At 51.3% G+C, this 24914-nt stretch overlaps 1 protein-coding gene across 2 annotated transcripts in view; it reads left to right on the top strand.

The window, feature by feature from the left end:
* The window catches only part of MYO5B (myosin VB), a 332937-nt gene extending 308546 nt beyond the window's left edge, over positions 1 to 24391 (top strand). For both annotated transcript variants that reach the window (XM_077899806.1, XM_077899805.1), the window contains exons 30-39: positions 5589 to 5787; positions 6006 to 6099; positions 8153 to 8296; positions 10090 to 10241; positions 11784 to 11873; positions 13819 to 13969; positions 15292 to 15577; positions 16412 to 16586; positions 18182 to 18262; positions 24035 to 24391. In XM_077899806.1, coding sequence (XP_077755932.1) covers positions 5589 to 5787; positions 6006 to 6099; positions 8153 to 8296; positions 10090 to 10241; positions 11784 to 11873; positions 13819 to 13969; positions 15292 to 15577; positions 16412 to 16586; positions 18182 to 18262; positions 24035 to 24187 — 1525 coding nt within the window. In that variant the 3' untranslated portion in view covers positions 24188 to 24391. The remainder of the gene's footprint in view (positions 1 to 5588; positions 5788 to 6005; positions 6100 to 8152; positions 8297 to 10089; positions 10242 to 11783; positions 11874 to 13818; positions 13970 to 15291; positions 15578 to 16411; positions 16587 to 18181; positions 18263 to 24034) is intronic.
* The last annotated feature ends 523 nt before the right edge of the window (positions 24392 to 24914 follow it).

Below are 24914 nucleotides of genomic sequence, written 5' to 3'. Positions count from 1 at the left end.
TTGTGGCCTATTTGGCTCTGAGGGCCCACTGCTGTGGGATGGCCTGCTCAGAACCACAGAGGATGGGGGGCGAGCCTCATTCTCCCCAGCTCCCTTCTCTTGAGCCCTCACTGTTCCTGTTCCCAGCTGGAAACTCTTGGCTTATTTCTATGAGGCAATCATTCCCTCGTAACATTCCCAAAATGCAGCAGGGCCCAAGCCATCGGCACAATTCTGCCTGCTGTAAACCGTGGCTTAGCCTGGTGTATCCACAGACCATTCACCATCTTGTGGCCAAGCCAGTAATTTCAGACATTCCTCTTGCTCGCGGCCTCCTGTCTTTTTAAAGACTGGGAGCTGACCATGTTCTCGCTCCAAGGAATCTTGCCTGTTTCTGTCCACAGAGCGGCAGGTCCTTGAGGCAGGACAGAGGCATGGTAGTTGGGTCACAGCTGCCATCCTAATGTTACCTGCGGAAGGAAAGCAGGTGGTACCGGAGGCCCTTCCTGCTGCACAATTTCTACACTGAATCAGGTTACGTGATTACTGATCTAGAGGGAACCCCAGGCAAGTCAGCTGAGTACTTTCATTTTCACACACGAAGAAACAGGTCCAGGATGTATAGATGCTGGCCACGACCTACGCATCCTGGACCTGTTTTGGGGTGCCTGGTGTCACTGCCTTCTGCAGTCAGAGACTTTACCTGCTGCTAACTCGGTGCTGATTCGGGTGTATCTGTGTCTTTGGGGATGTGGCTCTGCGCGGTGATGTGTACACAGGAGATTCTCCAGGAGGGTTTGTGGATTTGCTCATTGACTTCGTGGGCTTTATTTTTTTTAAACTTCCCATAAGCTGTCATTTGGGGTTTTCCTTCTCCTGCCACTATGTGGGGCTCCCTTCTGGGCCTTCGCCCCTAATGGCACAAGCCACTGTGGTAGGATCGGTCCCCTTTCATCCAGGAACGAAGGCTGGACCTGGAGCCTGATGGCTGACACACACACACACACACACCAGCACTGTGGGGTGGCTGGGCTGTATGGTCTTGGGTGCTTCATGCAGAATGCCTGGCGGGTTATAGGATTAGGAATTCCGAGGGTACATCCCTATGAACAGGGATCAAAGCTGACCACCTGGCGGTGAGTCAGCCAAACACCTGCCCCCAAGAGGCTGAGGGATGGGCCTCAGACTGCCATCCAGAGGACTGTGGGAATGTGGTGACCCTCCAAGAGGGCCGGCAGCCAGCCCTCCTTGGTCTGGAGGGCCAGCTGATATGGGCAGGGGAGAGGCCAGGTACAGGGGCCCCATGGGTTCCAGTCCCGGGGCCATGTCAGGCAGGCCCTCCCATCCTGGGGTCTCCTTACATGTGGCAAACAAGGTGAGCGGATGATCCTGCATGACTGTTCAGCAATGGTATCCCCCTCCCACCCAGAAGGAATCCCTCCCAATGGTGCCCGTTTGTGCTAAAGGACTAGCTCCCAAAAGGCCCCTAGTTAAATGTGTTAATGGCCGAGGAGGGAAAGGTGCTAGGCCACCAGCACCCCCTAGACCCTGCCCAGGTCACCTTTGGGTTTGTTGGGACCCAGGGAGCACACAGTGGGGGTAGGTGCTGTGCGCGGGAGGCCATCTCCGGGAAGGCCCAGCCTTGGCAAGGGCCCCAGACATTTGGGGGCCAGAGTTCTACGTAGGAGAGGTCCCCAGGACACACTTAATGGCAGTGGAACCCCTTGCAGCCCAGCTGGACGGAGGGGAAGACAGGTACAGACACCAGAGTAGCCCCAGGAGCATTCCCTCCCTTGGGCTTTCCAGGGCGTGACCCCATAGCCAAGTGCCCGGCTTTGTACAAGCAGCAGCTATGTGAGCCCTGCAAGACGTAGGCCCCCCCTTCCTTGGCTGAGCTCCAGGAAGGTAAAATGGGGAACTCTACCCCCGGGCCTCACAAAATCCATAGGGAGCAGTACAGGGGCTTCTGGGGGGGCCTGGGAGTTGGGGGAGAGGGGTTGCTGGTCTGTGACATCACCGGCCACTCTCCCATGGTTCCTGCCAGGACAGCTGGGATCCAGCCTGTAGGAAGAGGATACCCGGGGTAGAGAGGGGGAGCGGGCACCTTGGCAAGTCTGAGGAGGCTGCCTAGCACCCCATCCTGCTGGCCTCTGAGGATCTTCTGTGGGCCCAGGGCCATGGAGGGGGGCACATGTGGATGGGGGAGCATAGGACGGGCCACTCCTCTCCTGGAGCTGCTCTCCTGGCTTTGAGCAGACCCTGGGCCCCTGGGGAGGCCAAAGAATCTGCAAGAAGGCACCTGGCCATCTGCTGCCCAGGTTGGGTAGATAGGAGGGGTACAGCCCGGTCCTGGCAGGCCAGAGAGTTCAGCGGGCTTCCTGCGTGGCAGTTCCAGTTAACGTCTCTTCATGGACGACCGTAGTGAAGGCTGCAGGTGAGGTTAGCTAACGCCTTCATCGTGGTGTTAGAGGGAACAGCATCGGCATCGAGGAGCAGACGGTGCGCGGCTGCCTCCCACCCCCACCCCCACCCCCAACCTTGCCCTGCGGCTGCTCCCCAGGAGGCTCTGCAGCCTGCACCGGGCACCGCCTCCCTCCCCACCCTGAGCGCACCTCTGATTCTCCCTTTCCATTTCTGAGTCCTCCTGCGGGGGGGGCGGGCAGGGGAGAGAGCCCTTGTGAGAGCACACAAGCCCCCTTCTGGGACCCGAGCTGGGGGAGGGACATCCTTAGGTGCTCTGGTGCTGGTGACAGTGAAGAACAAAGGGAAGCCAGGGGGAGTTCCTGAGCTTTTCCTTCTGTCTGTTTCCAAACCTCAGAACAGCCTCAGTTTCTTGGACGTTGAGCCTCCCTGTCTCCCCTCTATACCATGTGCCCTGTTTATTTCTAGCAAGACTGAGGATTGGGGATATTTGAATGAAGACTGAGAGCTTGACTTGGCCTACCAAGGCCTAAAACAAGTCGCCAGGTCAAATCTGTGCCTCTTGCCTGTGCCTTATGCGTCCGCTCTGCATGCTCATGTCTATGCTTGACTGTCCACAGGCGTGCAGGCCAGGGCACAACTCGTAGGGGTGCTGCTGCACTGCCCTCAGGGCACCCGGCCAGCGCCATGCGTCCATGCTGTGGGGACAAGGTTGGGAGGCTGCTTGTTGGGGTCCAGGCAGTAGCCCTCGATGGGCCAGGATACAGATGCTCACAGGATTTGAAGAGTATGCTGCTTCGGGGGAGGATCCACAACTTGAATCTGGTTCTATTCGATTCCAGCATCTGCATCCGTGTACCACTGGCCTGCAGCCGTGGGTGAGACGTGTAGAGGGGAGGCTGGACATGGGTGACGTACGCCGGGGCCCACAGTGACTGCTGGCTTGTAGCTCTTGGGGTTGTGTTTGAGCCTCCCAGCAGCAGGGGGTATGGTGGCCCCCAGGCTCATTTCCCAGAAGAGGAAGGGGGGTGGAGTTGCTGGCCCAGCTCCCTCAGCCTGGTGGGTGGGAACCCGATGCCCTCAAGCTCTGCCTCTGAAGCTTTGCCTGCTGATGACCTACCGGAGGTCCCTTTGTAGCAACAAGAATCGGTTGTTGAGAAAAGTCCAGATCGGCTGGTGCTTGAGGCCATGTGTCTCCTGGCCCTGGGTGCAGCGTGACCCCACTGCCTGTGAGCAGGGCAACCTCTGGTCTAACAGGGATCAGAGTGGGACCTGCCTCAGGGGTCATCACAAGGAGTAGGGTTAATGCAGGTATGTTGTCTGGCTGGCACATGGTAAGCAGAGTCATTGTCAGCTCACGGTGGTCATGGCAGCTGTTATTCAGTGAGCTCTGTCCCACCAAGAAGTCTGTTTTATTGGGGTGAGGGGGATCTACATGTCAAGCCAGGTGCTTCCTTATGGCTCCCTAGCAGCAGAATCGATTTTTTTTTTTTTAAATAAGCAAATATGCAACATGAACAGAACTGAAAGCGCAGACCTAGGCATCGGGAGACCCAGCTTCTAGAACCAGCTCTGTCGCTGCTGTGGCCTCAGAGCTCTAGCCCTCAGTTAGGGGGTGTCTCACTTGTGCTGGGGCAGGTATCTTGTACCTTGTCCAGGGCCCTGGGCTAATCCCCCTAATGACACTCTGTGTGCAGAGCAAGACAGCGCCAGGCATGAACTCGCATGGCACGAATCAGGAGCTGCATCTTCGGGGCGAATCCCTAGAGCCCCGGCTGTCTGCTCTCTGGGTAGGTTCGTGACTCAGTGGTGATGCCCTTGGTGTGTTGTCGCCAGGGTTGGATGCTCCCGAAGTATTGCGAGTCCTCTAGGATGCTGATTTAGTTACAGAACCCTTGGCCACGATCCTCACGTTATTAGTGCTTTCACCCGATGCTGCTGCCTGTGGCGAGCAGGTCAGTCAGTCACGTCTCCATTTCCCCATGTGTGTGAACCTGCTGAGAAGCCCCTGAGAGCCAGGCATTGCATTCAGTGCCCCTGGGAGCTGACGGAGCTCTGGGAGGCCTGGGCGTGTCCGTGGGGGACCAGATGGCAGATGCTCCCCATCTCTTGCTCCCTCAAGACTTGCTCCTTCCTCTCTTTTGGCCCAACTAGTGGAACTGTAAAATTAAAAAATAAAAAATAAACAAAAAGGCCTCTTTGTCTCCCTGCCTCCCGGGCAGCTGGGAGCTCTTAGAGGCGCTTCTGAGGCGCTTCCAGGTTTCTACCTCTGCTAGACTCTGGTCAGCATCCTTGCATCCCTGAAAGAAACCGCAGGGAATGTTCCACCGCGGGGATCGTGTCCACGGTGTCCGACCTCCCTTTTGTCCAGAACCCCCTACCTACCCTTCATGTGACCGTGTATTGCCTGGAATCAGAGAGTCTACCCCAGAACCCGAGAAGCCAGCACCTCGTTCACATTAGAACTTCCTGAGGACGAGGCGGTGGCTGCTTAGGAAGCTTCCCCCATTCCTGGCCTCCTCATAGGGCAGATGGAGCAGGTGTCCCCCAGAGCTGCCTGGGGGCTTGACCCAGAATCCTCCGGGACTTCTCTCTGACCTTCCCCAGGTCTCCTCAAAGTCTTTTCGCTTCTGGCCCCGACACCAGCTGATTGCAAACCTTCTCCCCAGATCATTTGCAAAGAGGCTGAGTGTCTGTTTTGACTTGAAAAAAAAAATCGTCTATTTATGGCCACAGATAAAGCGGAGGTGGTGGTGAAGATGAGGAGGAAGGGGCTAAAGCTTGCAGATGCTCTACTACAGGGACGCCGGCGGTGCAGGAGTGCAGTGCGCTAGGGTTCTGTCCTAACGAGGACATTCCTGTGAGGTTTGGGCAGATGTGGGTACTTGTATGTAAGTGATGCCGTGAGACATTTCTGTGGCTGGCATGTTGGCACAGAGACTGTCTCCCAATCCCAGGCCAATCGCCTGCAGCTGGCGAGGAATGGGGAGCACGAGGAGGGGGTGTCAAGGACGGGGCCTCAGCCCCGGGTGTGCAAGTTCCCATTCCCGGAGAGGTCAGGCTGGCCTGCTGGCCAATCCACCCCTCGCGTCCTTCCCCTGTTGGTCTGTGTGGTCCGTGCTGCCGCCATGTGCTTGGCATTGCCTGCTGCGCGCCCGTGTGCCTCACCCGCCCTGCAACTTGCACAGGTTGCTGGAGGCGCAGCTGCAGGCACAGGGCCGCGAGCACGAGGCAGAGGTGGAGGCACTTCGGGCCCAGGTGGAAGCCCTGAAGGAGGACCTGGACAGGCAGCAGCAGACCTTCTGCCAGACCCTGCTGCTGTCCCCGGAGGCCCAGCTGGAGTTCGGGGTCCGCCAGGAGCTGACCCGGCTCACCAACGACAACCTGGTGAGCGCCCTGCCCGAGGGCCACACCCTGAGAGCTGTGGGGCCGCCCTGGCCTTTCGCTTAGGGGGGCGAGGTTGGGGTCCTTGGCCATGCAGCGGAACAGAGATTCCAGAACCTCCCTTCCCCCACCATCAGCAAGGGTCTGTGGCTCCCAGGAACCTGCCCCGCCCTCCAGGGCATGGTTGGGCCTGTCCTAACGCTGCTGCCTTTGGATTTTAGGACCTCAAAGAACTGGTCGAAAAGCTGGAAAAGAATGAGAGGAAGCTTAAAAAACAGCTGAAGATTTACATGAAGAAAGTCCAGGACCTGGAAGGTGGGGCGTACGTGTGTGTGTGTGTGTGTGTGTGTGTGTGTGTGTGAGAGAGAGAGAGAGAGAGAGAGAGAGAGAGAGAGATGAAGCATGCATGTGGCTCAGTCCCAAGCAAGACGAGGGAAGGGACCACCTGCCTCCCTCTGCACACCCTTCCTGCCTCACCCATTGTCTGGGCTGGGCCTGTCCAGCTGTGGGATAGACCAAACTGGACCCACCAGCTCACATATTCTCAGTTGGCCAGAATCGGGACACAGACCCAGCAGGGGCTTGGATGCTTCCTCTGAGACGTGGCCTTGTGGCCCTGTGGCCCTGCAGCCCAGTGACCCTGTGGCCCTGTCCTAAAGGGCTGGGAGGCAAACATGCTGTAGAAACCATGCTTCATGACCCGCAGACCCTGAGCACAGGGGCCTCGCTGCCTGTGATGGCCAGGCAGGAAGGACAGGGGTCAGTCCTGTAACTAATCTTCACACAGGAACCTGGCCCAGAGAGCTCAGGCAGGTTCAAGTGGCTCTTTCAGAAACATCTGGAATGTTCTTTTCCTCTGAGTCCTTGCTATAGATCTGTTGCTCCCACCCCTCTTGGCACGTGCCACCTGGCATGGGATCCCCTCTTGGTCCCCTCGCTGCCCGGATCCCCCACCATCACCACCTGGATCCCCTTCATCTCAAGAGCCTGGTCCCCAGGGCTTGAGTCCGTCTCATGCTGTCCTAATACCAAGGACCCCTGGGCACCACGCCCCCCACAGGTGTCATTTGTTTGATTGCCGGCTCACATCCACCCTGAGCACAGTGACAGCCCTGGAGGCCCCCATGCACCCTCGAGTTTCTCTGTTCTCTCCAGGTCTCATTCTCCTGGTCGCTCAGGCTTCAGGTCCCTCTCTTGTTCAGGCCCAAGCACCTTGTGTGTGCTCTCCTTGAATACTCTGTGCCACCCTCCTCTCCCCTAGCCCCCCAGGACAGTGGGGCCTCCACATTGCCCACTTGTGCCCCTGTTGCTGTGTCCATTCATTACCTCCTTCCCCCTGGACTGCAGTGCTCCCCCCTCCAGCAGCACCTGCCTGCCTCCGTGAGCTCCTCTCCTGTGCTGTCCGGGCCGGGTGGGTATATCAGCTCCTTCCCACCTGGCTGTTGAGGTCCTGCCCATCCTTCAGCCCCTCTCCCCCCAGGGAGCTCCACCAGCGAGTCTGTCCAGCCTCATCACCACACTTGGGGCTTGGCGCTAGGGCCAAGTTACAGGCAGTTTGCATGTCCAGTGAAATGCACCGATGCAGTCCCTTAGCTGAGTGGTCCACCATCGAATACCCCACCAGCTCTGCTCCCCTGCTGAGAGCACACTACCCTGCACACAGCAGCCCATGGACACGATGGGGGCAGCCCTGCGGACGCCCACCACCCTGTCCCCTTGTGTCAGGCTAACAGAAGTCCCAAGCAAGGTTTGACGCGGCCTTTGTTCCCCGCCCCAGTCCCACCACCAGAATGCCTCCTAAGTAATCCCCTTATGTCCTTGCACAGATGGCATGTGGCAGCCCTGCTCCTTGATCTCCTTGATGTGCCCCCGGGGTCTATGCCACTGGCACCAGCCTGCTCCATGATGGTGCCCAGGCCTCGCATACCTGTCCTGTGGCCACACACAGGGAACCGAGTTGGGCAGGCCTAGCCAGGGCCCATGACAGCCTTGCACACAGTAGCCCTGTTTTATAACAGCTGCATGGGGATAAACAGCTGCCTGGCAGGACAGGCTGTGCACCCTGCATTCTGTGTCCTTTCCAGGTCTTCTCTGGTCTCCCTGCCTGGGGTGGCATCTCCCCTACCCTTATCCCCTCCCAGACTCCAGTGCCTGGTGCTAAGATCCTCGGGTCACCCTTGGCATGTGGCCTGGGCTGCGGGGACCGACCACATCAGCAGTGTGGGAGCTCAGAGAACCCAGAATGCTGGGTCCCCGGGTCCAGACCCAAACACACGCCCTTGACCTAAGGCCCCCCTGCCCCTTGGGCCTACAGCCTGGAGGTCTCTGTTCACGCCCTTCCTTCCCCCACCGTCTCTTTCCTGCCCAGCTGCCCAGGCACTGGCCCAGAGTGAGAGGAGGCGCCATGAGCTCAACAGACAGGTCACTGTCCAGCGGAAGGAGAAGGACTTCCAGGGCATGCTAGACTACCACAGGGAAGATGAGGCCCTTCTCATTCGGAACCTGGTGACAGGTCAGGACGCTCTGTCTCACCACCCCCGCGTGCTCCATCATTGCCAACCCCCCATTCCCCATGCTGCATTCCCCCGCCCCCATCCTCAGCCCTCATCCCCTGTCCCCCCTTGTTGCGGCACTGCTAACAAGCTTCCAGGTGGTATTCATGCGAGACCTCTTCCCTGGCCTCCCACCCCTGGCCTCATAGCCGGTTGTACCCATTCCCTCACCCTAGTTTTGCTGCACCCGGTTTCCACTTGCCTGCCTTGAGCTGTGTATGCAGCCCAGGGCAGCAGCTGCCTGCAGAGCAGGGAAGGAGGCTTGGAGGAGACAGGCTGGAGGGGAAAAGGGAGGATGGTTGGCAGCCTGGTCCTCTGGACCCTGAGCCACGAGCCTCATTACTTGGAGCCTTAGGTTTTCTGTAAAGTGGAGAATGTGGGTGGTACAGTGGATGGGAGATGCAGCAGGGGGATGTGCCAGACGCCTCTGTGTGGGGATCTGAGGAAGCAGGCGCTTTTGCAGGGGCATCGGGGGATCACCTAAGAGGGGAACGTTATTTCAGGGAAACGTCCTTTTGCCAAGGCCCCACCCTGCTGAGCCCCTCCCGGGGCCTGAGCGCTGCAGAGCAGGGTGTCTCCAACCTCGCGCAGAGTTTACTTCAGTTCTTTGCTTTGGGTATCTTCAGTAACTAAATATCTTGGCACCTTTTCTAAAGGCTGATTCCCTCCAAAGTTGCCCAGCACTTTGGCAGGAGTCCTCTCGCTTCCTTAAACAGGCTGCATCTTATTCTAAGGCAGTGAGGAATGAGCCCTTAACCTCTGGTGCAGGAAACTCCCAAGTTCACAGCATTACAGTGAAAAACAATGAGAGTGCTTGTGCCAGCAGACAGATAGCTCCTTCCCACTGTCCCTGCTCAGGTGGCCCCAGACGGGCCGTCTCCCGGGAAGCCGCCCCGGCACAGGATGCCCGGTCCCCTTCCCTTGCATCATCCAAACAAATGCTAGGACTCTGACTCCTGCTAGGTGCCCCGCACCGGCTAGTTGCTGCGGAGCGCAGAGAAGTGTAGAGCCATGGTCCCTGCCCCCAACATGTCAACACCCAGCCGGGCGGACCTAGCAAGTGTGTGGGAAACAGGACTCAGAGAGCAGTAGGACAGCCCAGGACAGGACACACTGCTGGCAGGCTGGACGGGGCTCAGGCGTCATGCCCTGGCACTAGAGGCCACAGAGAGGGGCTCTGGACACTCCTCGGCCATCCTGGCTTGCCGCTGGCTCCAACCATGTCTGGGCTGCAGCTGCCAGGTAAATAGCCTCCAAGCGGATTGCTAAGTGGCCCCTGCCCGGGCCCTGGCACATGGGGTCTGTGTGGGAGTACGCGGTTTGCCAAGCTCTCCAGGGGCCTGCCCTTGTGGCTGCGGCAGGAAGTGGTGTCCGCTCGGAGCCCCCTCTGGCTGGTGGGTGAGCTGGCCTCTCGGCGCCCAGGGCAATGTCCCCTGAGTGGAGACCTGAGTGGCGAGCCACCTGTGGGCTCGTTTCCTTCATATCATCAGGACCAGGCATGAGGAGCAAGTTTCTCTAGTCCAGGCAGCCAGGAATGTGCTTTGGTTAGTTTGGAGTATTTAATTAGTTTGTGAAACAGGGTCAGAAGGTGTCCCACTTGGGCCTGACTCCTCCTACCCCAGCCCTCCCCCAGCCCCCATGGGAGGTTATTCTTAGGTGAGCTTCAGGGAAATATGGAAAATCTCTGTACTTCAGTCTCCTCAGAGCCCCAAGCACCTGCTATCATCTAATTCTCACTGCTTGTTGCTGTTAGACCTGAAGCCGCAGATGCTGACGGGCTCAGTGCCCTGCCTCCCTGCTTACATCCTCTATATGTGCATCCGGCACGCCGACTACATCAACGACGACCTCAAGGTGCACTCCTTGCTGACCTCCACCATCAATGGCATTAAGAGAGTCCTGAAGGTAGGGGTCCCAGGCCCGGGGGTGGTGCTTGGCAGCCGGTGTAGGGAAGCCTGCAGCTTCCCCGGCCTTGCCCTGCCCAGGCCACCCTCCAGCCCTGAAGGTGACGGACAGGAACGCAGAAGCAGCTTGCCGATGGAAGTGGGCAGTTTCCAGAGAAAGGATGCTCAATCTTAGAAAGGACCCCCAAATCCACTATTGCCATCCCACCGCCTGCAGGGGCCCTGCGACTTTAAAAAGCCATGACCAGAGGTGGAGGAGGATGGTCCGCCTGATTCAGGGGCAGGCTGACCCCACAAGCTGAATACAGGCCTTGTCCCAGACCTTCCCAAGGAATTGGGTGCCTGCTCCCCAGGCAGGTGGTGGCACAGGAAGGGTGCATATGCTTATCAGTCTCCAGAGTGAGGGGGCCCAGGCCAGGACAAGGCTGCTTCCAGGGCACAGAGGGATCCCAGGTGGTGGCAGCCGCTGCAGTAAGAGGCTGGTCAGGGTGCCGAGGCTCAACTGTGCAGGAGCTATGCTGAGCGGTGAGGCCTCAGTAAGAGCGATGGTCCTTCCCCACAGGCCCAAGCCCCAGGCAGCCCTGCCCTGGTTCTCACACACACACTGCCACTCTGGGATGCATGTCATCTTCAAAAGTGCGGAGTCCAGATGCTGAGACCCACTGAGCCTCTGTCACCTGCACCCCCTTTCCCTTCTGGGAGTGAGCGAGCTCCAGCTCATAGCTTTGAGCTTCATGCCAGCCTGGTGTTAGTAACTGTACCTCTGGCTCGGCTTGGCCCGGCTGGGCCCTGCCCTGCACCCCAGAGGCAATCTTATCCACACTTGGCACTAAACAAACATGCTGGCGACACTCAGATCTGGGTCCCCTGCCTTGACCCCTAGCACGGGCTCTGCCCGGGAGCTTGTACCAGTCTGAGTGAGTTGAGGGCTGGCTTCAGGCCATTGCCTCAGGGGAAGCTTTCCTAACCACTGGGCTCCGCTAGCTGTGCCCAGCCCTAACAGTCGCTTCCTGTCCGACTCCCTTGTTTTATTGTCCTCAAAGCTCCCACCTCTGACATTAGGCAGGGATGGTTTTAGCTGACAAGGTGAGCTCGGTTCAGTCATTGACCCTAGGATAGGAAACTATCCTGGCTCTTGGGTTTTCATCCAGGTATGGTTTATAGTCCTTTTCCAGAGGATTGAAACCATTGGGTATCTGATCGCTCAATAAATATTTCACTGGCATGCTCCGTCCATCCCTTAGGTTGGATCACGAATAGTTCGGAGCAGGGCCAGCGGCCTCGTGGTCAACACACAGCCCAGGCTGCACAGCTGCGTCCCGGTGACGAGGGGACCCAGGGAGGGGTCTCTGCGCCATGCTTGGTAGTGAAGGGATGGGACTGCCACCCCTTGACCAGGATCTCCTCTTGGGGACCGGCCATTGTCGTGTCTGCTGGGAGCATGCTCAGTAACTTTGGAAACCTGGAAAGAGAAGCCCCAGGTGAGCATTTTACCAGACAGCGGAGCCCTGCTGCTAATGGGGGTTGTCCTTTTCTTTCACAGAAGCACAATGAGGACTTTGAGATGACCTCATTCTGGTTATCCAACACCTGCCGCCTCCTTCATTGCTTGAAGCAGTATAGTGGGGATGAGGTGAGTGCTAAGACAAGCCCAGCCCCTAAAGGGCACCTGAGAACCACCAAAGTACCCCCAAAGCCTCACTTCCTGGGCCATAGCGATGTGCGTCCTGCTTCAGGGCACCTCAAATCTCAGCTCAGAAGGGGGCTGGGGGTATCGTGGGAGGCAGTCCTCTATCCAAATATACCCCTACCCTGAGAGGATGTACGGTCTTTGGGGTGCCCTCTGGGACCTCGGGCTCTGAGCATACCTTCCTCTGTCTACCTGGTAGCTCAAAGCAGGAGCAGAGAGGGCACAGGATACCTGTCTGCTAGGTGGCCTCAAGGACCTTGCAGCCCCAGAAAGCACCCTGAATCAAATGAGGTGGGGAAATGAGCTTATATGACCCATCCATTATCCTAGAGCCACTGGGACTCTCCAGGGAGACCCTTGTGACCTGACCTCTCTGGAGCAGCCCCCTTTCAGCGAGCACTGGAAGGAAGCTCAGTGAGTTGTCAGATGTGTGACATGATCTCCTCAGCCAACCAAGTAGTTAATCCATCTGAAGGCGGACACGGAGAAGAGGCACAACACGATCAAACTACATCTGTGCACCTTGACCTTAAGGCCCAGCTTCCTGCTTCTAACCAAACTTGATTCCTTGACCTGCTGCCCTCCTGGGTACATTATGTCATCCTCTACTCTGGACTCCGAGGGCCCAGCTTCGTCTGGAGCCCACATTCCCCCACTCTGGCCCCTGAAGGAACGGTGCCCATGCTCTGCATTCAGCCCAGCAGCTTGGTAACACAGGGCATGTCTTCACTCTGGTCTTTCTATTAAGAATCCCAGTTCATCCCAGACACCACTCCCAGGCCCCTGGGGGTTGCCTCAACCTCCCTTTCCCCCCTTACACTTTCACTTATATTAAGAATAATGTATCAAGAGACCTGAGACCCAGAGCACACTATAGCCAGATCCATGTAGTCTAAACAAAGAGGGAAAATATATATATATCTTGTCTGTCACAGTGATTTTTTTTCTTTTACCTGCCTTTTGGTTTTTATTTAAAAAACTGCTGTGTAATATGAGTTGGCAGGAGAGGCTTTGCTGGGGATGGTCACCCTTTTGAAGACGCTGAGCTTCTTGGCTGCTTTTGGTTTACCTTGGCCTGACTACAAAGGGATGTTGGTCACATGAATTGTTTCGATATTAGTAATTCTCTTCATGTGATTTCATCTTGTTAGCATAGGAAGCTAGGAGGACACAGTGCTGTAGCCGTGACATTGTTTCAGTCTGTTAATCCTGATACCCAATGATAGAATCCATGTAAAATTTCTCATTCTAAAAACATAATCTGACACAGGGACGTACCCTTCAGTGGCTGTGTATTTCACATTTTAAAGTAACCTGGCCTGTTAGGAGGAGAGTCAGACAGAGAATCAGGGAGCATGATCCTTCTTTCCCTGGACCTGCTACCAATTTGGGTTTGATGCTGTAGAGAACTCACTTCCTCAGGGTAGACTGATTTAGGCTTTTTATTTTTCTATTTTTTAAAAATATTTTACGTATTTATTTGACACAGAGAATGAGAGAGAAGGAGCCCAAGCTGGGGGAGTGGCAGGAGGAGGAGAAGCAGGTCTTCCACTGAGTATGGAGCTCCAAGTGGGGCTTGATCCCAGGACCCTGAGATCAGGACCTGAGCCGAAGGCAGGGGCCGAACCGACTGAGCCACCCAGCCGTCCCTGGGTTTTTTAAATCCAGCAGTTCCAACCTTTCTATCATGCTGAGGTTTTGCTCTGCCTTCAAATTCAAGGGCCATTATTGAGGCCTCAAAAACTGACAGGCTCCTCTAGAACATCCTAGCGATAGAGACTGATGAAGTCCCACCAATAGGGTATCCATGAACGTGACCAAGACCCAGAAGTCCTGTGAAGCCCAGCAGACTGCCGAGCCTCTTGTAAAGCTTGCTCTCTCTCTGCAGGGCTTCATGACTCAGAATACTGCCAAGCAGAATGAGCACTGTCTTAAGAACTTTGACCTCACTGAATATCGTCAGGTGCTGAGTGACCTTTCCATTCAGATTTACCAGCAACTCATTAAGATCGCCGAGGGTGTTTTGCAACCTATGATAGGTAAGCTGGCAGTGGGAGATCTCCAGCACTCATGTAGGGTCAGGAATGACGGCGAATGCTGCCGACTTTCAGGGAAGCCAAGATCCTAGGTGTGGCCTCTAGAAAACCAGAACCTTCCCAATTAAGGCAGCGAGGAGGTATGTGCTATGTGCTCAGAAAGAGCTATGAAATCTTCCATAGGTAATGAATATAAATTCAAAAGGTACAAATGCATACACAATGAAAAAAGTATAATCCTCATGCCCATATGTATCCTTTAATCATGAAAAAAGAAAATTAAGCAAACACGCTAGGAAGTACTCATGTGATAAATATTTACTGAACACCCCATCTATAGCAGTACACTTGGGCACCAAACATGAAACTGGAGTCGAAACATAAGAGCTGGGTTTTTTTAGTTAAAAGAAAAACACAGTCATCATTGCTCATCACTCAATGTTCTGCATGAAGGCTAGGGAAGAAATCCTCCCCTGGCCTGGGTTGTAGCTTCCCCCTGGTTCTTACAACACAAACAGATTACAGGAGAATTCCAGGTGGGCCAGAGTGCTCCATGCCATCTGGAAATTTATCTTTCTAGGATAAAGTTCATTCCATATTCTTATTCCCATCTGAGAACCTTTTAGTGAGGCCCTAGGCATAGGGAGCCTTGGGGGGTGCTCACAACTCCAAATAATGCGACGGCTAATAGCATCAGTTCTGCAGTTGGACATACCTGGCTTGAATCCTGGCCCTGCCAACCCCTAGTGTTGTGACCTTGGGCAAGTAATGTGACTTCTGTATGCCTCGATGTCCTCATCAGGAAATGGGTTGTTGGAAGATGTAAAGCAATACTGAGCATCAAGCCCCTGGCACATAGGTAAATGCTGTGTAATAAGTATGACACATCAGCAAGCGTAAGATTTATATGGTCAGTGGCTCATGTCAAAGAGCTGTTTGAACATCAGTGCGATGATCTCAAGGTCCAGGGCCAACTCAATGAGCAGGCCAGGACTACATCCAAGTTGCGCAAACTTTCTACTTTGCACCGAAGCCAATACAGGATCAACTTGGTACATGCCCTTATCTTTGTCCCACCGCTAATAAAGTCAAGTGAAAATTTGGTCTACAGATTCAGTTCAAGGTTTCTATGTGGCAATCTTATTCCATTCAGACAGCAGCACATTAGAAATGTGATGCCGAATGCTGTGAGTTTCTGAGCACATCAACATTGTGTATCAGTGGATGGTGCCATTGTGAAAGCCTAAAGTGCAGAATGATCTGAGCGGCCCAGAAACAGATCTCTGGGGAACATGCAAGTTTCTCTGATCATGCTTTTCTTTCAGTTTCCGCCATGCTGGAAAATGAGAGCATTCAGGGTCTATCTGGTGTGAAGCCAACAGGATACAGGAAGCGCTCCTCCAGCATGGTAGATGGGGACAACTCGTACTGCCTGGAAGCCATCATCCGCCAGATGAATTCCTTCCACACGGTCATGTGTGACCAGGGCCTGGACCCTGAGATCATCCTGCAGGTGTTCAAGCAGCTCTTCTATATGATCAATGCCGTGACTCTCAACAACCTGCTCCTGCGGAAGGACGTCTGCTCTTGGAGCACAGGCATGCAGCTCAGGTAGGAGACAGGTGCCCTGCCCTAGCCACAGGGTGGAGGGGCCTGCACCCACCAGCTCGACATATCTCTGGAAATGAGACCCATATCTAACTGCTGGTCCTTGTCACAGCATGCAACACAATTCTATCACCTTTGCGTTGTTGGTGGCATTCAACACAGAGATGGTGACCTGGTAAACAAGTTCAGAGCTTGAAAGATATTTACATACTCTAAAAATTGTAAAGACCACATGGATAGATCAGAAGGAAAAATCAATGAATTCAGCCTGGCGAAGGCTCACATAGAAGCTTAAATATTCGTCAAAGTCAAGTATCAGAAAAAAAAAAAAAAAACAAAGTCAAGTATCAGTTGCTTCAATTCAATAGATTAAATACCTTGTTTTCCCATTAACTTACACAGACTTTTCACATGCCTCGTCTTTGCTTGATTTTTTTTTTTAAGATTTTGTTTATTTAACAGAGAGCACTAGTGGGGGTTGGAGGGGAGCTGCAAGGAGTGGTAGAGGGAGAAGCAGGCTCCCCACAGAGCAAGGAGCTCAACATGGGGCTCAATCCCAGGACTCCGGGGTCATGACTTGAGCCAAAGGCAGATGCTTCATTGACTGAGCCCCCCAGGCGCCCCTTTTTGCTGGATTTTAAACACCCATTCATTCATTTATTCATTCAGCAAGACATGACAGCACCAGGTGCTTCTGGAGCTTTGGCCCAAGTGAGCTAGTGGGGATGAAGAGCACGCCCACCTTGTGTGTAGGTGGCACCATAAACACAGCAGGCACACTCATCCCAGCATGTTGGGAGCACAGGTCTAACGCCGCTCACTTTGGCCTGTATCAAGGTACAATATAAGCCAACTGGAGGAGTGGCTTCGGGGAAGGAACCTTCAGCAGAGCGGAGCTGTCCAGACTCTGGAGCCTCTGATCCAAGCAGCTCAACTCCTGCAGTTAAAGAAGAAAACCCCAGAGGATGCGGAGGCCATCTGCTCCCTGTGCACCTCGCTCAGCACCCAGCAGGTATGTGGCCCTGGCACCCCACGGCCCGCCTTCCTTTCCTAGGCTGTTCCCCCTGGCAGCTTGTGTGTGTGTCCATGGTGCTCCTGCGGCCTTTCTGTGCCCCTAATGACACAACAGAAGCTGTCGCAGATGGGATGTTCTCTGCGAACCAAAGACTGCCTTGGTCTGGGGAACGAGATGCCACCGTCCCCCCCATAACTAACTTTCCAGGCCCTCTTGCTCTCATAGAGAGATAAGGTAGCAAACCCACAAAACATTAAGCTTGGATAAAAATGTATTTTTGTTTTTGTTTTTAGAAAGAGCACATGTGCAAATGGTTAGGGGGGAGTGGGGGAGGCAGAGAGTCTGAAACAGGCCCCGTCCCCAGTGCAAAGCCAACACGGGGCTCCATCTCATGACCTGAGCCAAAAGCAAGAGTCAGGCGCTTTGCCCACTGAGCCATGGATCTCCAGTCACCCCTGGTTGGTTGGTTAGGGTAAAAGCATTTTTTTAAACACAATGAATTTTGGAATGTTTCTCACTAGAAATTTTAGATTTTGTTCAGAAATGGGCAGCATCATGCTTTTGGAGTTAAATAAATCACTTTCTTTACCACTATATAATCGTTATGGCCCTGTTTTCACTTAGAATCCATTAACATAATTTTAAACAGTCATTAAGAACCTAGAAGCGTTTAAATGTGCCTTTCCTCCCTGCCGTCCCCTGGCCAAATTGTATTTAGACTAGGACTCAGTTGCAGAGATGTTACCAGTCTATCAAAAGATAAATCTTATCCCCTCGCAGAGAGACCTGCCCTCCATCAGGAGTGTGTGTATTTAGAAATGAGCCACTGTGGAGTGACCTCACAAAATGCAACTAGCATAAGGAAAGGAGAGTTTCTACATTAACTCATGCACCTTCTTCTCCCTGTCCAGCCTTACAGCATGAAATCCAGTCTCAGTCTCGCAAACATACCCCTTTCCTTACCTCCCCGCTCACCACTAAAAGATGAAATGCCAGACTCTTAAGAAACCTGCTTCCTATAAATGTGCTGAAAGTTTTCAATTTGTATCCCCCTTATTTTGCTTTCAGTTTACTTCCAGAGTTCAACTGGCATTGTTTTGCATTGGGACAGGCTACTCCCACCAAACGATTGTAGGCAGATAGGAGATGATTCTCTTGTTCAATTAGGAAAAATTGTTCCTTTTATAAGTGATTTTGGGGTCATGGGAGGTGGGGTCATGGTCAAACAACCTCTTGTTATCTAAGGTAAGATCTCCAGTGCTCTTTAAGAGATCTTTGAATTACTGGTAGATAAGAGGCTGAGGGTTTCAGGCAACAGTTTCCTAGAATCATTATATTATAAGCCAGGAGCCATTAGGGCAGGTAGGGATGTAGGAGACAGGAATGCAACAGGAGGGCTCAGATCTACCAAAGCCCCTGGTCTGTAGTTTACGGACTGTAGACTCCTCTTCTCAGTATCATTCCAGCTTCAGGGTGTGGGTCCTGCCTAAAGAAGATTGAGTTCTTCTGCCAATGTCCTATATTCTTTGAAATCCAAACATTGTCTTATGTTCGTTTAGCTCTCTGCTAAGCTTTTGTTTGTATTCCAACAGATTGTCAAAATTTTAAACCTTTATACTCCAGTGAATGAATTTGAAGAACGGGTAACTGTGGCCTTTATACGAACAATCCAGGTGAGTTTTAGAATATTAATGAATTCTATAAAATCCTGGTCCAAAACTAGTATCAATTTTATAAACTTTGCTTCTCTTTGTAAATAAAGCTGGTTATGGGGCAGCCCTAGTGGCGCAGCGGTTTGGCACCGCCTGCAGCCTGGGGTGTGATCCTGGAGACCCGGGATTGAGTCCCACATCCGGCTCCCTGCATGGAGCCTGCTTCTCCCTCTCCCTGTGTCTCTGCCTCTCTCCCTCTGTGTCTATGAATAAATAAATAAAATCTTAAAAAAAAATAAAATAAATAAAGCTGGTTATGTTATATGCCAGAAGACCTCAGGTTCTCAGGCTTTCCCTTAGTAAATACTACCCATAAATCACTTACATATGTACACAAAAGACTGAACTTTATCACTCTGCTCAGATTTTAGACATAGTCTAAGTATTATCTGCCACTAGCATGTTATTGAATTATAGCACCAAGTGGAATTAACAAAGTAAGCAGAGTATCAACCCCACCCAGGAACTAAAGAAATATTATTTTAAGAAAACAGTTTGAGCTCTTCAATCTTGTCTCTAAGATGTATAGTTTTGCCCTTAGGAATATGCTTGAAAGAAAATATATTAGGGAAATGATTATTTAAATCTGTCTTGAGATGATAGGATTTTTTTTTTTTTTTTTAAAGATGAGCTTCCTAAAGCCCAGCCTTAGGTGATTTGGCCTGAATACCTGACTTTGTGTGTGACTGAAGCTGACAGCACCTGCATAATGAATCACCTCAAGCTGACTCATAAAATGGTCCAATGGTGATCATCCCTCCTGTTGCTAGATGTAGGGAACATCTTGAGGAGATATGACACTTTCTCAAACATCTAAGCCTCTTTAGCCAGCAAAGTGTGTGGTAGCAACATATGAAAACAGGCGAAAGCAATCAGAGGAGTCAGGAAAAGGGGAATTAAAATGAAGGTTTATCAAAAAAAAAAAAAAACACTCAAGATTCTTGAGAACATATGGGGTATGAGAAGCTAGTCCCCTCCGATGTGTGCTTGGGATTTTGTTCAGGGTGCCTTACCGCATTTCAGTGTAGAGATCCAGAGATTGAGAAAGTCGGCTACGTCAAAGAATACATGAACTTTTTAGCATTGTGTATACGTAGAGAACAGAGGCTGAAGGCCAAGGGAAGGATGGTGGTCAGTGGGAAGGTGGTTTGTCTAAAGGCAGGGGAGGAAGAGCAGTGACACACAGACCACAGAAGAAAGCAGGCAGAGATTGAGCAGCACGGGGATCAAGAGCGTGGTGGGGCGCTGACTGGACAGATCCAGTTAGGACTCAGCCACAGTCAGCTACTGGAAGTGGAGGAAGAGTCTGCTGACAGAAGAGAAGCCACTGCGCTCTCTCTCTCACCATGGATTTTACATGAACCGGCGTACAAGTTCAGAAAGTCTTACTTGGTGTTGAATCTCTGAGACACACATGCAGAGGGAGAATTGGAACTGCTCACATGCTGGCGATGGCACTGTTTAGGAGGAGAGTCAAAAGTCACGCCAAAGGTTGAAGAAGTTTTGCCATATAAGATGTTGGCCTTGAATTAAGAGCAGAAGGAAAAGGTAGCAGAGGTCGGTCACGAAGCCTCTGAAGATCTGTGTGGTCAGATTTGGAGTCGCCTTCAGCTGCCCATTTCAGTGGCTGGCGACACTACCAAAAATTTCGTTTTTTTTGTTTTTGTTTTTTTTTGCCAGCTGTAGTTTGATGCCCTGTTTCTCCCTAGACAGAGGATACGCAGAGGAAATGGTGAACCAGTCCGTGCTTGCTTTCTATACTTGAACACGTCTTTATGTGGAATAGATACTATGTGTTTGGAGGGCATGGGCAAAACATGCTGACCTTTGAAACTGTAAATCTGAGGAGTTGATTAAACTCCCTAAAGGATTCACAGGACAATTCCTAGGAAACGACTCCCTTGTGGATTTTTTAAAGATTTTATTTACTTATTCATGAAAGAGAGAGAGAGAGAGAGACACAGGCAGAGGGAGAAGCAGGCTCCATGCTGGAAGCCCAATGTGGGACTCCATCCCGAGACTCCAGGAGTATGCCCTGAGCCAAAGGCAGGTGTTAAACCACTGAGCCACCCAGGGATTCCCCCACTGTGGATGTTAAATAAGTATACATGCCTTTTACTGTTGAATTATACACAATATGGGTGTTTTCTTTTTAACTTTTATCCATTTTTATACCCTCCTCTCAATTCAAACTCCTTAAAGAGTAGAGCCTACGGAGCTACCTAAGGGCAAGAAATAAAAGGTCCTTAAGTGCTAGGAAACCATTTCCAGGGCCTTTTGGCCTGTCCCATTCGATGTACACGTTCATACACTGTCGGACCAGGTTTTTGTTTTTTTTTTTTTTTTTTTTTATTGTTGGACCAGGTTTGTAGTAATCAATGCAGCCAAGCCGAGAGCGAGCTGAGTGCCAAACTGTCAGCCATCCTGGAAAGACCACTCCTCCAGGATTGCATCAAAGCCACCATTTGGTGTTGTAAATTAGAGAAAGTGGTTGCTTATCTCTCTCTAAATGCCATTGCTTCTGCTAAACTTTTCCTATTTCAAGCTGCTTTTTCAAACTGTTAAAAGTACTTTAACATGGTGGCCTGGTTGGTTGGGTATCCAATTCTTGATTTCCACTGAGGTCATGACCTGGGGGTTGTGAGATTGAGCCCCAGTTTGGACTCCATGCTCAGCAGGGAGTCTGCTTGAGACTCTCCCTGCCCCTCCCCCACTCACACGTTCCTTCCTTCTCTCTCTCAATAAATTATTAAAATAAAATATATTTGGCCCACCTTTCATATGATACCATGCACATGGAGGCTTTTAAGTTGACAACTGGAAATTTCAAGTGTTTTCCATTCATTCTCCACATTCACCTTTACACAGCCGCTATAGAATCAACTCCCAGTCCTAGGCTCACACTGATTTTGTCCCAAAACCTGTTCCCCAGCACTTTTGAAATGATGCTGCATTATTTACTGACCTTGCTAGAAGGCTTTAGAAATATGAAGGTGCTGTGAGTGATGGTCACATGTAACATGCAGATGCTGGATGAATTCAACAGATAAACATCTCTAGGGACGCCTGGGTGGCTCAGCGGTTGAGCATCTGCCTTTGGCTCAGGGCATAATCCTGGGATCCTAGGATTGAGTCCCACATCAGGCTCCCTGCATGGAGCCTGCTTTTCTATCTGCCTGTATTTCTGCCTCTGTGTGTGTGTGTGTGTGTGTCTGTCATGATTAAATCTAAAAAAAAAAAAAATTCCCTCGATCTTCTCTAAAACAGGGAATTGATGAAACTTCTAGAAAGTTACAACATATTCAAAATGTTGTCACTATCTGAAGCAATGGTGGTAAGTTCCTAACGAGGAAATGAGTTTTGATAGTTTAAGCTACTAGGAGACGACCCGTGCTTTCGGGAAATCTGGGTGTACTGATTTTCCCCTGGGCAGCATTCCTCGTTAACCAGGCTCAGTGGCCTTGGTAAATGTGCTCCACCTGGGCTTATGGTCCAGAGGCTGGTGGGACATGAATGGGCAAAAAGAACAAAGGAGCAAATGGTAAAGACAACAGCATTTAACACAGGACCCATCAAGTGCCAGACGCTATTGTGTTTTACGCAGCGTTCACTCTTTTTCAGCAATCACTTCTGACATATAGCTACTAGTTTTCCGTGTGCCCTATATGCTTCACTGCCTCTGTGTGTGGTTCGGTTCTGTGGTATGCCATTTTGAGTCCCCACTTTCCTTGTCTGTATGCTTTGTAGGCATCAGTGTTTACCCTGATGATGGCAACTAACGTCCTAAACTAGCAACCACCTACCGTAAATAATACCAACTTAGTGACACGCGATTTTGCTGCTCCTATGTCCATCCCTCCCTTTATACTGTTACAGTCACATCTGTTACACATTCTGTTCCCATTAACAGAAACATGTAATTGTTTTCTGCATCTGTATAAACAGCATAGGAAAAAGGAGTTAAACCAGAAGTGAGGTGTCAACTGCCCCACTCACGTGTGTTCTTCATTTCTTCAGTGGCTTCTGGTTACTGTCCGATGGCCTTTTATTTCAGCCCAGAGAACTTTCTTTTGTCTCCTCTGCTTTTGTTTACCTGGAAGTGACTTAATTTCTCCTTCATTCTTGAAGGATGATTTTGCTGGATACAGAGTTTTTGGTTAAGTGTTTCCTTCAGGGATTCAATATGGTACCCCACTGCCTCTGGCCTCCGTGGTTCCTGATGAGACATCTGCGTGGAATCTTAAGGTTACCTGTATGTGATGAGTCATTGCTCTCTCACTGTTTTCAAGAGTCCCTCTCTGTTGTTGGACTTTGATAATTTGTCCTATATCTCAATGTAAATGTTTTTTATCTTGCTTTTTTTTTTTTTAATACTGTGGACAGTCTTGGGGGGGTGTATCTTTCATCAAATTTGGTACATTTTCGGCCATTACTTCTTCAGGTGTTTTACTGCCCGCCCCTTTCTCTCTCCTCCTTCCAGGACTACTGTGAGGTATACATGGGTACACTTTATGGTCCTACAGGTCGCTCAGGTTCTGTTCACTTTTATTCGTGGTTTTTCCTATATCTGCTCCTCAAACTAAGTAATTTCAATTGCCTTAATCTTCAAGTTCACTGATTATTTCTTCCGCCTGCTCAAGTCTGCTGTTCAGCCCTTCTAGTGAACTGAAAAGTTTCATTTCAGTTATTATACTTTTCCTAAAATGGCTCCAAAGTGAGGGGGAAAGGGGAGGGGCTGTGTCCCTTTGAACCTTCCAGTTGCTGCCATTCAGGGAAGCCACTGTATCCCAAGAGAAGCCAAAAATCAGACAAGCATCTGTGCCATCCCTCAGGGAATACCAGACCAACAAGCACATGACCCTAGATTTTTGGAAGACAAAGGCCCACTGCCTGCCCTACTGAGCTGGCAGCTTCTCCAGGAGTGTGAGCCTCTGCCTGCAGCTGCACAGGGGCTGGAGGCTGGGGCATAGTGACAGGTTCACATGTGCTGCTCTTTTAGCAAACAAAGATAAGCAGCCTCCCCCTTCATACTGGATCACAATTGCTTTTTCCAACTCAGTGGCTGCTTCAGTAGAGGGACTGAGGCCCAGTGCTTCCCACTCTGCCATTTTGTGTGATGTCACTCTCCCCATTCCAGTTTACAGATGAGGAAACTGAAGCATAGATAGGTTCAGGAATTTGCCCAGGATGGTGCCAGATGAGAGCTCAGCCCTGTCTACCTCCAGAGCCCATGATCTGTCTTTTTTTTTTTTTTAAGGTTTTATTTATTTGTGAGAGACAGAGAGAAGCAGAGACACAGGCAGAGGGAGAAGCAGGCTCCATGCAGGGAGCCCGATGTGGGACTCGATCCCAGGACCACACCTTGAGCTGAAGGCAGACGCTTAACCACTGAGCCGCCCAGGTGTCCCGAGAGCCTATGGTCTTAACCCCTTCACTATAGGACTGCTCTACATGATTTGCACCTGAGATGTATTTTTCTATTGTCCCTTAGATGGAAAACTTTTTTTTTTTTAAAGACTGCTAGAATGAGGGGCGAGCTTAAAGTCGTCTATGATCCAACAAGCCAGAACCAGGGCTCCTGTCCCTGCCGAAAACCACAGAGGCCCATGTTCTCCCAAAGCCCAATCTGTCTTAAATATTTCCGTGATACCTGCTAATTCACTTTTATGAGTTCACCAAAACTGATTATTTTTAGGTGGTATGTATTTCACACGGTCTTACTCTCGTCCACAGGCACAGCTCCAAGAGCGGAACGACCCTCAGCAGCTGCTGTTAGATTCCAAACACATGTTTCCTGTTTTGTTTCCATTTAACCCGTCCTTGCTGACCATGGACTCAATCCACATCCCAGCCTATCTCAATCTGGAGTTCCTCAATGAGGTCTGACAAGGTGCAGTCCCACCTGTGGCTCCATTTCCAGTAAGAGCAAGAAGGAAGCGTACTATAAAGTGAATGTAAGAGTCTGTTAAATCTGTAAAAGTGGATCAGATCCGAGACAGCCTGTGCAGAGTACTGAACTCTTCGGAGTAAGACATATCTGTCATTATTTTTTGTACCTACTGCTCAGAATAAAACACTTGAAATATGGAAGATTTTAAGCATATGATTTCAGTCTAAACAAATACACATTATAATAACCTATGACCACCAAGCAGTCCCCGTGGCCATATAAAGGGTGCCAATCTGTAAAGTGGAAACTGCCTAGATTTGCTCTTTGCATATACCTGGAGGATGCTCAAAGTAAAATATTAAAAATATGTTACACAAATTGCCTTCAGAGGATTTTTAACAAATAATGGTACTAATCACCATGATACTGTCGCAGAGTGGGTAACGTTTCCCCAGGTCAGTGAACCACAAGTGCAAATGAGTGTGGGGGCAGATGTTCTGAGAACAAACATACAGGGCTGTTGGGCCTTCTAGAAAAGTTTTTCAAAAGTATTTTGAATGCCTGGTGATGTAACTGACCTCCAGATGTTTTGAGCACTGGCTTCTAAAACGACATTAGAAGACTCCATTCCTCATACGCTTAAACCCTTTTTGCACAGACCTGGGTTTACGGAAGAGTTGTGCTAAAAATGCTGCAGTCCCAAAATTAAAATGTGAACAACAT

This window comes from Canis aureus, chromosome 6 (genome assembly GCF_053574225.1).
Source record: "Canis aureus isolate CA01 chromosome 6, VMU_Caureus_v.1.0, whole genome shotgun sequence".
Taxonomy (NCBI): Eukaryota; Metazoa; Chordata; class Mammalia; order Carnivora; family Canidae; genus Canis; species Canis aureus.
The sequence above is the reverse complement of the archived record's forward strand: the minus strand, read 5'-3'. Positions and strand labels throughout refer to the sequence as shown.